General features: G+C 43.5%; 1 protein-coding gene across 1 annotated transcript; it reads right to left on the reverse strand.

Moving 5' to 3' along the window:
* Positions 1 to 1,157: 1,157 nt before the first annotated feature.
* Positions 1,158 to 15,340, reverse strand: slc25a29 (solute carrier family 25 member 29). Its single transcript, XM_063223391.1, has 5 exons — positions 14,979 to 15,340; positions 10,916 to 10,959; positions 8,652 to 8,735; positions 4,270 to 4,509; positions 1,158 to 2,194 (listed from the first exon to the last, which is right to left on the reverse strand). The coding sequence occupies exons 1-5, from the start codon at positions 15,004 to 15,006 to the stop codon at positions 1,613 to 1,615; spliced, it is 978 nt and encodes a 325-aa protein (XP_063079461.1). The 5' UTR covers positions 15,007 to 15,340; the 3' UTR covers positions 1,158 to 1,612.
* Between the last annotated feature and the right edge of the window lie 428 nt (positions 15,341 to 15,768).

The following is a 15,768-nucleotide window of genomic DNA, read 5'->3' on the forward strand; positions in this document are numbered from 1 at the left end:
TGCCAGGGCCCTACAATACATGACAGTACATTACAGTACAGAGACCCCAATAAAGTGGTTGTAGCCAAAAAAGGCAGCTTCCCTTAAGTGCTCCTAAAACGTCCCTCCCTCCCCCTCCCCCTGAAGAGGGCGCCATCTGTACTCAGACAACTAGGGGATTGTCCAGCAAATTTAACTAGCTCCATATCCGTCAGATACCGCAGCGATATAGCACGGGCAAGAACATTGTCAGTATCTTTAAAAATCAAGTGCATGAGTGAGTAGGACAGAAAGTGTTGTCCATATGTTACACTGGAAGAACAGGAAGGCATGAACCCTATTGGAGATAAACAAACACAGGCTGACGTCAGACTCGCGTCACTCGTGTGACTGATGTCAGTGTTGAGCACTACTGCCCAGATAGTGGTTTGGCTGTGGGTGGGAAGGGGAGGGTTTTTTTTATCTTCTCTTTCTTACTTTCCCATTCAGACATGGGAAGTAATAAACACAATTACAACTCTTTGTATAACCAGTGCATGTAAAGAAATTGACAATAAAGCCGACTCGACTTGACTTGACTAAAGGTTACCAACAGGATTGTTCTGTGAATGTAAAACTGACCTATGGACAGTGGCATTTCAGGTTCATGAAAACACACACGTCCTTCACCTATGTAACATTTCACAGGTCAAATGTTGCTTCCAAGCGGGTCACTGACGTTACACATTTAACTGGTTGTTTATATCACCATATTCCCTTCACGGAGGTAGTTTTTGGTTTCGATAGCAGATGTAACAAGTACACTCATACAATAAGCACATCTTCAGAGTGTACACACATACAGTATAGAGATAGAGAGGGAAAGAGAAATCGATCACGAAAAGCTGATTATTACATAAACCCAAACACATGGAAGGACATCTGATCTCCATGCTACAAGACGGCCATTTGGGGTGCGTTAGCATAGCGAAGGCAAAGACTTTTAGCAGTTTGGTCACCCAAGAAGACCAGGGGGAGTAGGAGAGAGAGAGAGAGAGAGAGAAGAGGAGAAGGAGGAGAGGAGAGAGAAGAGGTTGAAGAAAAGGAGGAGGAGAGAGAGAGGGGAGAAGAAGAAGAAGGAGGAGAGGAGAGGAGAGAGAAGAGGCTGAAGAAAAGGAAGAGAGGGAGGGGAGAAGAAGGAGAGAGAGAGAGAGAGAGAGAGAGAGAGAGAGAGAGAGAGAGAGAGAGAGAGAGAGAGAGAGAGAGAGAGAGAAGAAGAAGAGAGGGTGAGAAGAGAGAGGATGAAGAAGGAGGATGAAGAAAAATCGGTTCATCAGAACTCTACAGTGTACCAGGCTCCTCTCTCTGCCTCTCGCTGCTAAATATTTGAACCTTTTTCCAGTAACAAAGCCACTGCTTCTCCTTTCGCATGCCGATACTTCTTTCTTTGACATATACATCCTTATCAAGTGGTTTTCCCTTCGTAAGGCATATTGTAAAAGAAAGAAAAAAAATTAAACTAAGGATTAGTTGCATATGAAGGTGAGGTTTTTTTTTTTTACACATGTGCCCTTTTCTCACTCTGGTTGTCTTGACTCCGTGTGTGTGTGTGTGTGTGTGTGTGTGTGTGTGTGTGTGTGTGTGTGTGTGTAGTTCACAGGCTGCTGGGCTGGCTCTGCAGATTGGTGCTGTTGTGATGTGTCTGAGTCTGTGTCTGAGTCTGTGCCTGAGTGGTGGCAGGGGTTGTGGGGGTTGCGGGCTCGCATTCGCCGGCGCCCCCCACGTTCTCTCCGCGCGCGTACATGAGCACGAGCGTGACAGTGGCGAAGGTGGCCGCGTTGACGGGGAAGGCCCGGAGCAGCGTGGAGGTCAGGCCGCGCGTGAACACCATCCAGCCCTCCCGCGCCACGCTCTGGCGTATGCAGTCCATGATGCTGCTGTAGCGGTAGACGCCGCCCACCCCGTCGGCCTGCAGCCGCGACTTGATGACGTCCACGGGGTACGTGGATATCCAGGAGCAGATGCCCGACATGCCGCCGCAGAACAGCAGCTTGGGGATCATGTAGGGGTCGTCGGGTTCACAGCCGATCTGCCGCGTCAGCACGTCGTACGCCAGGAAGTACACGCCGAAGCCCGGCGTCTCGCGCACCAGCGTCGTCACCATGCCGCGGTTCACGCCGCGCACGCCCTCGCGGGCGTAGATGCGCCTCAGGCAGTCCAGAGAGTTCTTGTAGACCTACAATGATGATAATAGTGACAAATTTAATAATAACAATAACAATAACAATAAAAAGAAGAGCAATTATAATAATAATGATAATAATAAATATCTATTTTAAGCGCCTTTCTACGGTGTTGTAGCTTTGTGACGTGTAGTTTTCCTGCAGTCACCACAAATGTTGCCTGAGGCAAAATAACCTGTCAATAAAAAAATGTTTCTACCACTTTACTTTTGCCAACAACAGCGAGACAAGAAAGGGAAATGGTGAAATTGTGTCCAGACCAAAACCACCCCTAACCCAAACCCGTCACAGGACGTTGTACAGCACAAGTTCACACAAAAACTCATAGTGCAAACTTGTGATAGACGGTTTAAAGCTCTCCAATACAGCTTTCAGATGCAAACAAGAGCCATAAATAAGCTCCATAGCGGCCTCTAGTGGTTCTTCTCGCGAACGTTTGCATTGAACTAAAATATTGACTTATATAGACCTATTGACTTGATAATATGTGCTCTTTTGTAATCACGCCCTTCCTTGCATCCAGCTCGCTCCACTTCTAAGAGGCTTTTTCAATGTTCATAAGTGCGATTCTCTCCCTTGCTCATGAGTTCTCCGCTTCGTCGTTCACACAACTGCAATCATGTTCTGCACTTCCCACGGGATGTTTGATATGACTTGTTCCCTGTATACCCCGTTTTTATTGCACATTTCCAGTAACGAGAACGATGAGACAAAAGGCTTATTTTATTGTAACAGTAATAAAGAGCTCGAGGTCGAGGAGCTAAGCCGCGTTTTCATGTTGTGGTGTTGAAAGTGAAAGTGGACATTTATCTGAAGCTTAGGCAATAGCAAGATGACAGCTTACATGCATAAAGGTCTAATGTTCTACCTATGAGTTCACGTTTGTCTCCTCTTGATCGGCAACATATTTCTTTAGGTTCAACCGACTGATGTGTCCTTTGACATCAAGTACAATGTGTGCCATCATATTTCAACTTCTATACATTTATAGGCTATGTAGCTTTGTAAACTAAACGAGGTATAGCCTAGATGGCGTGGGCTTTGAGAAAGCTAAATCCACATCTTTGCTCTTGAGGCGTTCAGCTCTCTCCGTTTTGAAGGGGCTTTTCCAATGTTCACACAAGCGATTTATTTCCCTGTCCAAATCCCCTTTTCATCTCAATTGGCTCATCATTTATCTGCAGTGCCATTCGTTATTTTCGCTGGTTATGCCAGCATGATATTTTACAGTCAGCTAACAGCCAGTTCTCAGCGAGCTGCTGCTACAGTTTAGCCTAGAAATCTAGACGCCCCCATCGGCCACCAATTTAATTGCCAGAGCTGTAGGCCTACGCGGCGTCAGTGGGCAAACCTGCAAGTGCTGTTTCGGGCCAGGGCCAGCAGATGGAGAGGGAAATATCGCCATTTTCACAATAACAGTCCAGTCAAGATAAACCTTGAGTTCCCAGCCGTTTCATGACAATTGAAAAGTTGCATAGTGTTTCTTTAAGTCAGTGTGTTATCCAAATGCATGATGCCACGTTGCAGTTATCGGCTAGGACTGAAAGGTGTGTGTTCAGCATTGCCTTGTGACCTTGTGATGAATGGTAAGCTATACCTATAAGCTGCATGACGGGCAGGGCGAAGAGAGGTTTGTTAACCTGTGTATTGTTACTGTGGAGCAGGGCTTGACACTGGCACCTGCCAACCGGCCAAATGCTGGTAAAACTTGGCTGTGGCTGGTTATCATTTCAGTGTCACTAGCCAGTTTGGCAGGTAGCTTATTCTATGGTATGACATATCAGAATCGCCTATGTATATTTTGCACTGCCCCTTGTGCATCAATTGTTTGTATTTAAGTTCAAGAAAATGACGAAACCCATGCACTCCTCTTCTTCCTTAAAGAAACTCATCTTCTGAGGTTAGATGTACAGCGTCATGATAAAAAAAACAAAAACAAATTTGTGGCTAGTAGAATAGCTGGATGGCTAGTGAATCGGGAAAACCACTGGCCACAGTCAATCAAGTAAAAAAGTTAATGTCAAGCCCTGGTGTGGAGGTGTGTGTGTGTTAAGCTATGCCTTGTGACCTTGCGTGCGGACTTCTTCTTCTCCCCGGTGCCCTGCATCTGCATGCGCGTCTTAGCCAGCTCCATGGGGCAGCAGATCACACACTGGATGGCGCCCGCGGCCGCGCCCGCCGCGAACTGGTTAAGGGGCGTGTCCTGCCCCAGCAGGCGCATAGTGTTGCCCTGCACGCCAAACACGATGGCGTTGATGAAGGTCAGACCCATCATGGGGGAGCCCACACCCTTATATAGACCCGTCATCTAAAGAGAGGAGAGAAAAGAGAGAGGAAAGGAAATGAGATGAAAAAAAAATACCCATCAGACCCATCATGGGGGAGCCCATGCCCTTATACAGTGCCATGAGAAAGTTTGGGCACCCTTTTGGAAAATCATTACATCGGTTTATTTCTCGTTGAGCTTTTAAAGTAGCAACTTCCTTTTAACATGTGTTAAACTGTAGGGAAAGAGAAACATTTCAGCAGTGGAAGAATTTTCATAGGTGTTATAGAAAGAATTGTATGTGGATTTAAACAAAAATATGTGTGTGCATAAATATGGGCACCCCAAAGAAGGTATACGATTAATATGAAGTAGAGCTCACCTTTGCTGATCTAATGGCCTGTGGACTTGCTATACAAGGAGACAAGTTCCAACAGCCTGGTACTACTGAATAGTTGCCAATTATTCTATCCAGAACCCCTCTAATTCAGTCAGGTTACTCATCTGTCTTCTTTAGACATCCTGGTTCAAATAAATTCATTCTTTTTCAATGATGGTGATATCTCAAGATTGGTATGACCATTTCAAGACATTGTACTTGTTGTTTTGCATTAACTCATTGTTGAATTTTGGATCAGTGCAGTGCAAACACGGCCCTGCTGGAAAGTCCAAACTCTGCTCAGCTCTAATTTTGTGACTGACACTCGAACATTCTTTTGAAAAATATGCTATTTGAAAAGAATTAGTACTGCCCTTAACTGTAATAAGTTTTACAGTGTGTATACTATCCACGCAGACCTATAGTAGGGTGTGTTTTAGACCAGACGTCATAAAATGTATGGGTGAATTTTTTGCCATGTCCACCTCACATTGCTAAGGTCAAATAACTTTAGCTCAGTCTCATCTGACCACACTATGATTTCCCAAAATGCTTTTAGCTTGTCCAGATAAGCTTTCTGCATAAGTTTAACAACTTATTTCTGATGGATACACAGGAAAGCCTTTTTATTCGTCACCCATCCAATGAGCTTTTGCCTTGTGAAAAGTATACGTGGAAGGACCCATGTCTAAGTCTGCACTATCAGCAGCTATGGTCTTGTAATTCTATGGAGGTGTTCTGTAGTGTGCCTGTTACCATTCTTACCATCCTTTAGCCATGCCCCTTTAACTATTTTTCAAACTATAGTTTGTTCAGAGCCCACCATATTCCACTCTCCAAGACAGAACTGAGGACAAGACTTGTCTGCTATTTTGTATGATAAATAGCATTTTAATGACCAATCATGTCTGTCTTGGTGACTGAAGGGATTCCAAAGTCATTAAAACCAGTTTGTGCTGCAAAGGTGAGCTCTACTTCATATTAATGGTATACCTTCTTTGGGGTGCCCATATTTATGCACACACATATTTTTGTTTAAATCCACATAAAATTCTTTCTATAACACCTATGAAAATTCTTCCACTGCTGAAATGTTTCTCTTTCCCTTCAGTTTAACATATGTTAAAAGGAAGTTGCTACTAGGGCTGTGCAATATATCGTATCAATATCGTGATATCAATATCGCTGTCGAACAATATCAAATTTCATAATATCGATTTGAGACAATATTTTTGTCATTTGTCTATACTGCCAAAAGGTAGGTTATAAGCACAATGTATTGCCCTCGCAGCCCTCCACTTGAGCCATTGCGAGCACAAAGCAGACTTGCTACCCAACACTCATGCAGAACACCACTGTGTCTTTCTCTATGGCCCTCTACTACGACTGCTGAAGGGAGTGAAGATTGTGAATTGTTTAGCACAATTCATTTGTTTTTAAATAAAATATCGTCTAAAATATCGTGAGATCAATATTGACCAAAATAATCGTGATATTGATTTTTCTGATAATTGAGCAGCCCTAGTTGCTACTTTAAAATTTCAACGAGAAATATACCGATGTAATGAATTTCCAAAAGGGTGCCCAAACTTTCTCATGGCACTGTATAGGCCCGCATCTAGAGAGAGGCGAGAAGATATAATCTAATCTAATATAATATAATATATTAGGGCCGCATAAATATTTGAAACTCACGATTTTGGCCATTAAAATTGCAATTTAATCGTGGTTGCACATGGGGCAATAAAGTGACCTGCCTTCACGCGTCCTTGAAGTCAGAACATGTTTACAGGCTGGTGTTTCTGACCACAAATCTGTAGGCCCACCCCCGCTTCATGCTATTGCCTTTTACATAATTATTTAATTTCAATTTCATTTTGTTCATCCTTTATATAATACATTCTTGGTTATACTTCTGATGCAGCATAGTGGAAATATTGAGATTTGGGGAAAAAAAAAAACATCTTATCAATCAAACGTAAGTCAATCAATCAGGTCAATCAACTTGTTGTGTGACCATGAAAATAGAAATCAATACAGGTTCAAATTGTACAGGAATTTCGTGCATCAAGGCATTTTAGGATTGGCTTCAGTTGCGAAAAAAGTGGCAAATTGCAACGCCATGAATTCCTGGAGGGACTTATCTTTGGTTTTCACCAGTGAGTCAGAGATCACTCATGAAAGGGTCAGCCTTGTGTGTGTGTGTGTGTGTGTGTGTGTGTGTGTGTGTGTGTGTGTGTGTGTGTGTGTGTGTGTGTGTGTGTGTGTGTGTGTGTGTGTGTGTGTGTGTGTGTGTGTGTGTGTGTGTGGGTGCATCCCAATATGTGTCCTTGCCTCCTCCACTTGTGCTTGTCTCCTCGTCCCGCCTCCTGGCCCCTCCTCCGTGGAGAAAACGATAAAGTTTCCCAGCTGTCAGCTTCGCCACAACAACTTTTGAGGGACTGTTTTTCATTCACCATCCCAATTGCAAATGAGAAAAAGACTTTACAATTGAGCTTTTGCAAGATATTGAAATATAATGCTGTTGTCAGTGATGTCATCATGACGAGAAGCAAGTGGAGGAGGCAAGTGGAGGAGGCAAGGTCACATATTGGGATGCACCCTGTGTGTGTGTCACCGACCCCTGTAGTGAGACATCCTGTTGCGGTGATTGGTTAAAATTGCAACATCACAGAATTTCACACAGAAGGACTTTTACAGTTTTTCTCGGTTGCTTACACACAATTTCTGGAATCATGTCTCGAATTCTCAAAACTCTACACACAAATCCAAAAACTCACACAAAACGGGCAAAACCCCTCACTATTCCTTGTCTCAAAATGATGTATTCTCTTCTAAAAAGGCAATTTTGACCTCAAAATACAAACACAAGCATAATTTTAATTCACACTCATATGAACACTGATGTGCATATGGTAAAAATACTCAGCTTGACGCACAGTAGACCTTATTTTGTTCAGTGTTCCACTTACTGAAGGGATCTTTGTATTATAAAATACTGAAATATTGTTTTCAGACTCAGTACACAGATGTGTGGCAAAAATATATATTTTACAAATTTTTCTGATATTGAAAAAAAATGGCAGTAATTTACTGTGAAATATTGGGTAACCACATGAAAGTGATATCTTGTATTACTAATTTGGAAATCAAAAACTAAACAAATTTGTGTTCTCACTGCATCCACTCATGTTTTCATCAATATCACATGCAATGTGTGTCTTTAGGGGGTGATGATTTCAGATTGTAAACAGGTATGAAGAGAGTTTGCCCATGTGATGAAGTGAATATAGTATGGCAGATTTTGGTATTTTGAATGAAAGTGTGTTCCATGCCAAAACCAGGAATTTTCCTCATGAAAAATGTGTCTAATCCAGAGAATTGTGTGTAGTGTTTTGAAAAGAGTGTGTTTTAAAACTGAAATGTAAATGCAAAGAAGGAATTGTGCTTATAGTTCAGGGACATTGGTTAGGGGATTTGGGAAATGGGTGAGATGTTTCCAGAATTGTGTGTGAAGTACCAGAAATTGTGTGGAAACAATCAAGAAAAACTGTAAAACATATCTATCTTTGGTTTCCAGCCGTGAGTCAGAGGTCACTCATGAAAGGGCCATAACCTTGTGAGAGAGGAGGGTGCAGATGCTTGTCTAAATCAGCTGATCAGAAGAGGCAGTAGAAATTGTGTGATTGTGTATGTGTGTGTGTGTGTGTGTGTGTGTGTGTGTGTGTGTGTGTGTGTGTGTGTGTGTGTGTGTGTGTGTGTGTGTGTGTGTGTGTGTGCGCGCGCACGCGTGCGTGTGTCTTACCGACTCCTGTTTTATGATGGACTGGAAGCAATGGAAGGTCCCTCGGTACAGTGGCTTTTCCACACTCTGGACCTGCAGTCTGACCTGAGAGACAACATCACACACACATGTCATGAGGAACACACACACGCGCACACATGTGCGCACACACACACACGCATGCACGCACATATGGGCCCTCCCTTTAAATTCCATTCATATTAACCCTAACAATAGCTAAAGAATGCTAAACTGTGCCAAAAATCAAAACAATCTATAACCCTAAACTGTCAGTGAGGAAATACCTTCACACTTTTACTTTTACCAGTAACAACAAAACTACCACAGCAAAAGGAGTCAAAACATGTGGGGTCCAGGACACACACACACACACACACACACACACACACACACACACACACACACACACACACACACACACACACACACACACACACACACACACACACACACACACACACACACACACACACACACACACACACACACACACACACACACACACACACACACACACACACACACACAGACCTGAGAGACAGACAACAACAAATGGGCCATGAGATTGACGAACACATCACACACACACACGTGTCTGATCAGAAGGTGACTGCCAGCCGTACACTTAAACTTAACAGGTGCCCGTCATCAGGCCATGGAGTGCTATGCCAGGTCACTTTTGCAAATATGCAAAAATGCAAAGATGTACTTTTCACTTCAACTAGAACTCTAAATTAACAGCAGCCAACCAGCCAACATTTAAGTCTGACTGGTAGAAAATACCAACTTACTAGCCACTTTGACCCATTCGTGAGTGTGTGGCTAAGACTAACATCCACAAGCCATTTTGGCTGGTGACTGAAAAAGTTAATTTAGGGCCCTGACTTCTAACTTATGTTTTTTTTTTTTAACTGGGTGTATGGGTGAATAAATAGAGAAAAACCTGAAGAGTGCCGCCCTTCTATTATTTTCTTTCATTCCTCTACACTGTCCTCAACAAGCATAGCCAGAGAGGCTTGAATCCCACTGGCCAACAGAATATCTAATGTCTTTGGCATAGCTCATAGCTTAACAAGACGTCTCGTCTCTATGACATCACTATACGGGCGAGCAGCCAAGCCGGGTGGTCACTTTCTTCTGAGGAAGAGCAATTGAAGTCACGGCAGCTTAATTTAGACTGGTCACTTCGCTCGAGGTCACTTCACTTGAAGTCGTCCCCTGACTGCAACAGCTGTTTGTGTTGGTGGCCTGGCTGCTGATTTATGTGGCGTTGATCTGCTCCGTGTTCTGTTTATAATTAGAAATTGCAAGTCTAACTATTCTTTATTCAAGAGGCCCAAATCTGCCTTCGTTTGAGATGGACAAAAAAGACAAAAGACAGAGTGTCGCGCCAGTAACTCCAGTCCTTCTGGGTGTGTTGGTTCCAAAGCGATAATCCACAGAAACAAACAGTGGAACTCGCACACCAGCAGCCGATGCAATAATTGGTTTATTGCTTTACATACACAGGTGATAAAAGTGCTACCCAAAAGGGCAAAACCGTTTCGGTCACCAGAGGAAGCAATTATTGCATCAGCTGTGGTGTGCGAGTTCCACTCTTTGTTTTCGTTTGAGATGGCACACATGAAACTGAGGAAATGGTGAGACTGGATGACAACAGAGCGACCCTGCTAAGAAACACTTTGGGGGTCCCATTATCCTAACTCCTGTCCTCGAACCTGTGTTTGTGGCCTTGCACCTCGCTGACGCCCTGGATCATGGAGAAAACAAAGTTTTGCTGCTGTCAGCCTATTCACAACAACTTTTGTTTATCTCAAGTGTTTTCCGAAAAAGCCCTATTCTTTTGTACTGACAACACCAACGCTTTTCTTAGGTTCTAAACGTTTCAACCGTCTCTGACAACACTGTCAACTTAAACTTGGCTATGGAGTCCATGTCTAATGACACCATTTTACTCTAGTACGGGGATAAGCTACAGTATGGAGCATTGATAATGGGGATGCGAGGGGGCCAATGAAAGACTCCTTTGTTACACGGAGACAGGAAAAAGCAGCGGGACATAATCTACGGCGGTGTCCACTAACTCCAATTGTGTTCCTGGCAATGCCTCTGCCTTCTCAAAAGGACACAGCATGTTATGATGACGCAGGTCCTCCTCATTCAGATAGTCGTGATTGACTGCTTGATAGAGGTTATGTCAGGCTGAATAGTGCAGCCTGCTGATTTATTCAACGGTGTAATTTGAGCTGGCAGTCTCTACTCACCTTCACAGTGTCGAATGGATGTCCCACCAAGACTCCTGCCGCACCTAACACCCAGGAAGAAACAGGACAGAGAGAGAAAAATAAGTGTAAGCATTGAGCAGACGACACAAGAATGGTGATGCAGCAGGTTGCAAAAATAACTCATGGGGGGGGAGCACCAACAAGCAATACGTTCTTATGTAAACGTCATGAGATCCCCCCCCCACACCCCTCTTTCACATGCTTACGTAATCTGGGCACAACCTGATGCCTGGGGGCTCGCCACGGGCATGTGTATAAATCAACCTCTACTGCTCCATACGCCCAAGAGGAGCAAAGCAACATCAATGCACCAATACAACCCTCCCTCTGTGTAGAGAAAATTAGCAGGCCAGTCACACACGTACAGCCATTCCCGACATCTGTCTGCATTTCCATTCATTTGCCTTGAATTAGATCCAGGGTTTACCCCCGCATTTTATTGCTAAGGCGGCCACCTTGACAAGAAACACCCACCACCTTGACTAGGTCCTCTGAAAAGGCAGAGATGTCATGTTGTGAATGTAACTTCTAAAGTTGCTTAATCAAAAAATGCATAATTTTATCGCACCACCACCTTGACTAACAGAAATTCTGCGGGAAACACTGAGATCACCTCCTGTTGCACTGAACTGGGGTCTCGCTTGCATTGCGTTGGATACATCAAGAGTCGATTAATCGTTTGCACCCTAGTTGGGAATAGTCAAACTTTTGGCAGATGACGCACAAGCGTCAGCCAATGAAGTAATTGCGACCAATTGATTTGCAAATCATATGCGATTGAAGTCGCTATTGGCTGCTGCACCAGTGTCAGACACGCCTATTCTCGTGCATCAAGGCCCGCTGGTGTGTGAATGTGGCCGTCACAACATTTCCGCTCTTCTGCAGCAAACACCATAGAGACACATTGATCTGAGGTGTAGCATGCCTGCGCCATACTGAGCTGAACAACACAGGGCTTACTGTAGGAGAAGGCACTATTTGCAATATTTGTGCCATTCTTTGCCTTAGGAAGATCCCACTGTTGGATCGAAATGTTGCCGTTTATACAAATGAAATAAAGTTTATATTTTTGGGGCTAATGCCTAGTGTGCAGACCACTTCATCACCCATTCTGAGTGAAGACACTATATTATATGATCCAGTTCGCCATGAGACACTTTTACACAGCTCAAATCAAGCGGATGCTTTGGATGTGACCAATAGTTCCTCCAATCCTGCACACTGACTGTTCATGACTTTGCATAATTGCTCACAATATTTCAGTCGTTCAAACCTTCAGGGGAGATTATACATACCATTTCAACAACAAACACAATTTAATTAGATTAAGAGACCATGTGTGAAAAGGATGAATTTGCTAGGAAATGCACACTGTCCATCATCAATTATAGTTGACAGAAGTTCAATATTCCTTCAAAGTCATAGCCACTTTATGCAGATGGGTCCGCCGGTGGGCCCGTTAACTTATTGCTAAAAAAGACTCAACTATATCATAACAACATTGCTATGACATTATCATAAGCCTTAAGTAACATATTAAGACTTGGTCGTTATTACAATTTTGGTGACAGTAAGGTTATAACATAGGCTCTGTTCAAAGGGGTTGAGGAAAGAAACACAGATCTCTCTTACACTCATCTTTTCAATTCCTCATTCCTTTAGCTACTTTCATACTACATTTCAATGTAAACAGCAAATGAGACCTCTCCAGGTCCTTCTGTTAAAGTATTTAAGTATCATGATCTCTGATAGATTGATGTTCTGTGCCTACCAAGAAGTGTCAGAGGCCACAACTGTGTGTGTGTGTGTGTGTGTGTGTGTGTGTGTGTGTGTGTGTGTGTGTGTGTGTGTGTGTGTGTGTGTGTGTGTGTGTCAGATGGCAGAACACATGTTCTTATGCGTGTTCCTCTGACTATTTGTTGACCTGTACACATGCCTTCAAGCTGGCAGGGGCCTGAGTCAGGACTGGAGCCACCCTGTGAGTGATGTTTGCTTCCTTCAACAAGTTTGTAAAGACAAACTCTACATCCTGGCTGCCAGCCATCCTAACCTGCCTCCTCATCACCACCACAAACACACATATTTTGATCAGCTGCCAAAGATACCAGATGACCCGGCTCCCACAACAGCCAGTTGTGTCGGGGGGGACTGGCTCGTATCGTCCAATCACAGTGCAATATTTCTGTGCGGAATGCGGCCTATTAGCCAATCAACGTGCGATACTGTGGGGTTGGAATGTTGCTTTTAGCTTAGGGCAACAACCTCAGCATACCTCCCGAAAGCCAGGAGGTAACCCACTGCCAGGGGAAGAGTAGCCGGCAAAATCTGAATTCACTCTTAGGCACAGACTTTAGGAAGAAGCACATATAGTTATCACACTTTGGGCGTAGTATAGTATAGTATAGTATAGTATAGTATAGTATAGTCACTTCTGGTGATACAAATCCTAGTTTGGTTGGCACAAAACCCAGGGCAATTAGGTGCAAAGCAATGGCTCTAACAACGTTCTTCTTGTATTTAAAAAAACATAATACTAGCTTTGGACAGTACCTGAACTAGACCATTTCCATTACTGTATGTGCCAGACGACAGATGACACGGCATTTGATTACTGAGTTAATGCAACGCATAATGATGCAACATACAAAAGATAATCACGTTCTCAGTGTATTAAAATACACAGGGCCAAAGCCAGTGCCATATTTTAAGATAAGAGAAGAGAAAACATCAAAAGCCAGCACCTTCTTGCAGGTAGACTAAGTCTATTTAATGGCAATTTCCTACTCTCACGTTATTACACTGGAAGTTATCCTTGCTATAACAACACTCCTCTCAGCAGTTTCCGCCCAGATTCTCGACAGGGACACCTCATAAAATCATAAACTACAAGAGAGACAGCACGTCCACTGGTAGCCTATTCACACATAGGCCTACTGCAAAATGCAACAACGCCTGAAACGCTCCTGATTGGCTGCGACGTGGGTGTGCGCGTGCCATTCTATTCCCAGACTTTCCTGGAACCCAGCAGCACTACAACAAGTACAGAAGGAGGGAGCGGAACCTAGTGCTTCAGTTTCACTCAATAACGAGAGCAATGGGTTCAAGACAGTCTGTGGCCAAACTTTGTCAAAGTGTGAGTGAGTGTGTTATCCATGACACATCATCAACAACCAGAGGTGAAAAGTAAAAGCACATTTGTGGTGTAATTACAACACTAGCACATGATATCACATAGTACTAGCTGTTACTCCATGTACTCCATTGTAACTAACGAGATAGATCGACTGTGTTGTTACTAAAAACACTATAAACCCTACAAGGACCGACCACAAAATTAATCCAAGCAGTGATACTCAGCTGATTGTAAAACAAGTACACGAGTCAACTTTCTACTCAGATAAATTACCTATGCAGGAAGGGAAATTACCTATGCAGGAATTATTTTTCTTGTTTGTTTGTCTTTTTGTTTTGTTTGACTTCTTCAACAACACTGCTGTGCCACCTTTCCGCAGAGATACCTGGCTGTGCAAATATTTACGAATCTTGAATGTTTTTACAATTGACTACAGGTGGAGGCAGACATTTGATTGCCCCCAAACCAAACCACAACAGTGTCACCTGGCTAAAGAGAGGTCTTACCAGTACATGTTCTATCTATTTGTGAACAACATGTACATGGAACTCTAGAGGTATAGACTATTGCCCGATGAGGCTGTTTCCTGGTTAGGTTTAAGCAACACACAACTAACTTTAGAACCAAAATCAGCGTTTCGTATGTAGCCTGCGCTGGCTAACCGTTTGAAGAAAACAAGCTTTCTACACATCCATTCAAGCACAATAGGTCCAGTCGATTTCATCATACTGTGTACATGAAGTGTCGGGCGTACAACCCAGGTCAACTTAAATGGCTTAGCCTGAGATTTAGACTACCGGTGTAGTTCTTCTGTGGTTCTATGATTGAGAAGTACATTGCGGTTAGCCAGTTAGCTAGAACTAGCATGTAGACATTTTAATTGTTAGCTTAGTGGTGTTTTGTACTTACCTCCTATGCAGCCCGCAAGAAAGTCCATCGCTCTACTTGAGTCTGGGCTTAAATTCTAAGGTTGATAATTTCCCTGATCTTTTATAGCCTATGCGGGGATATGTTGTGTTTAGGTTCAAAATAATGACGAAAACTCTCAGCTACCGAACCTGACCGACTCAGAAATATGTATCGCTGATTCACTTAAAAGCACATAGCAATATATACCTATCAATGGACTGACATTATACTAGGTACGTGTACCTTCGCGGGCCGTAGTGGAAATTTCCCCTGCCTACCACAACCTCAAGCGATTTCTATTTCTGTATGACAGAGGACTGGGGCTGCATGTCAGAGAAGATGTGTGTCCATGCGTCATTGTCGGGAAAGAATTTGTCCAATCGGTGCATTGAAGAGATTTCAGCCCCTCCCCTCGTGGGTAACCTTTGTTGTGATTGGTAAAAATTACATGGTTTCCGGGTTACATCACAGTGCCACACTCCTTTCGCTACGCCTACTCTCTGACTGTAACCTATGTTGTGGTCCATGGTCGCATGCCTTGTGTCTAACTGCGTGACAGATCCTTCTGTTCGGAAATAGCTAATGATGATACCAAACCAATATGATCTTAATAAGGACATACACTAATCCGAACAAGTAGGCTGTCGTCTCGACTACATACCAAAATCCATTTCGGTGTGGTTTCATCGCAAATTATGCTACAGTAGTCTATCTCATGTTGCAGATAGCCTATAATCCACAACCCAAAGAAGTTGGCGCACTCAGGGCGCACTGGCTGGCCTTGCCCGCC

Source organism: Engraulis encrasicolus, chromosome 18 (assembly GCF_034702125.1).
Source record: "Engraulis encrasicolus isolate BLACKSEA-1 chromosome 18, IST_EnEncr_1.0, whole genome shotgun sequence".
Classification (NCBI taxonomy): domain Eukaryota; kingdom Metazoa; phylum Chordata; class Actinopteri; order Clupeiformes; family Engraulidae; genus Engraulis; species Engraulis encrasicolus.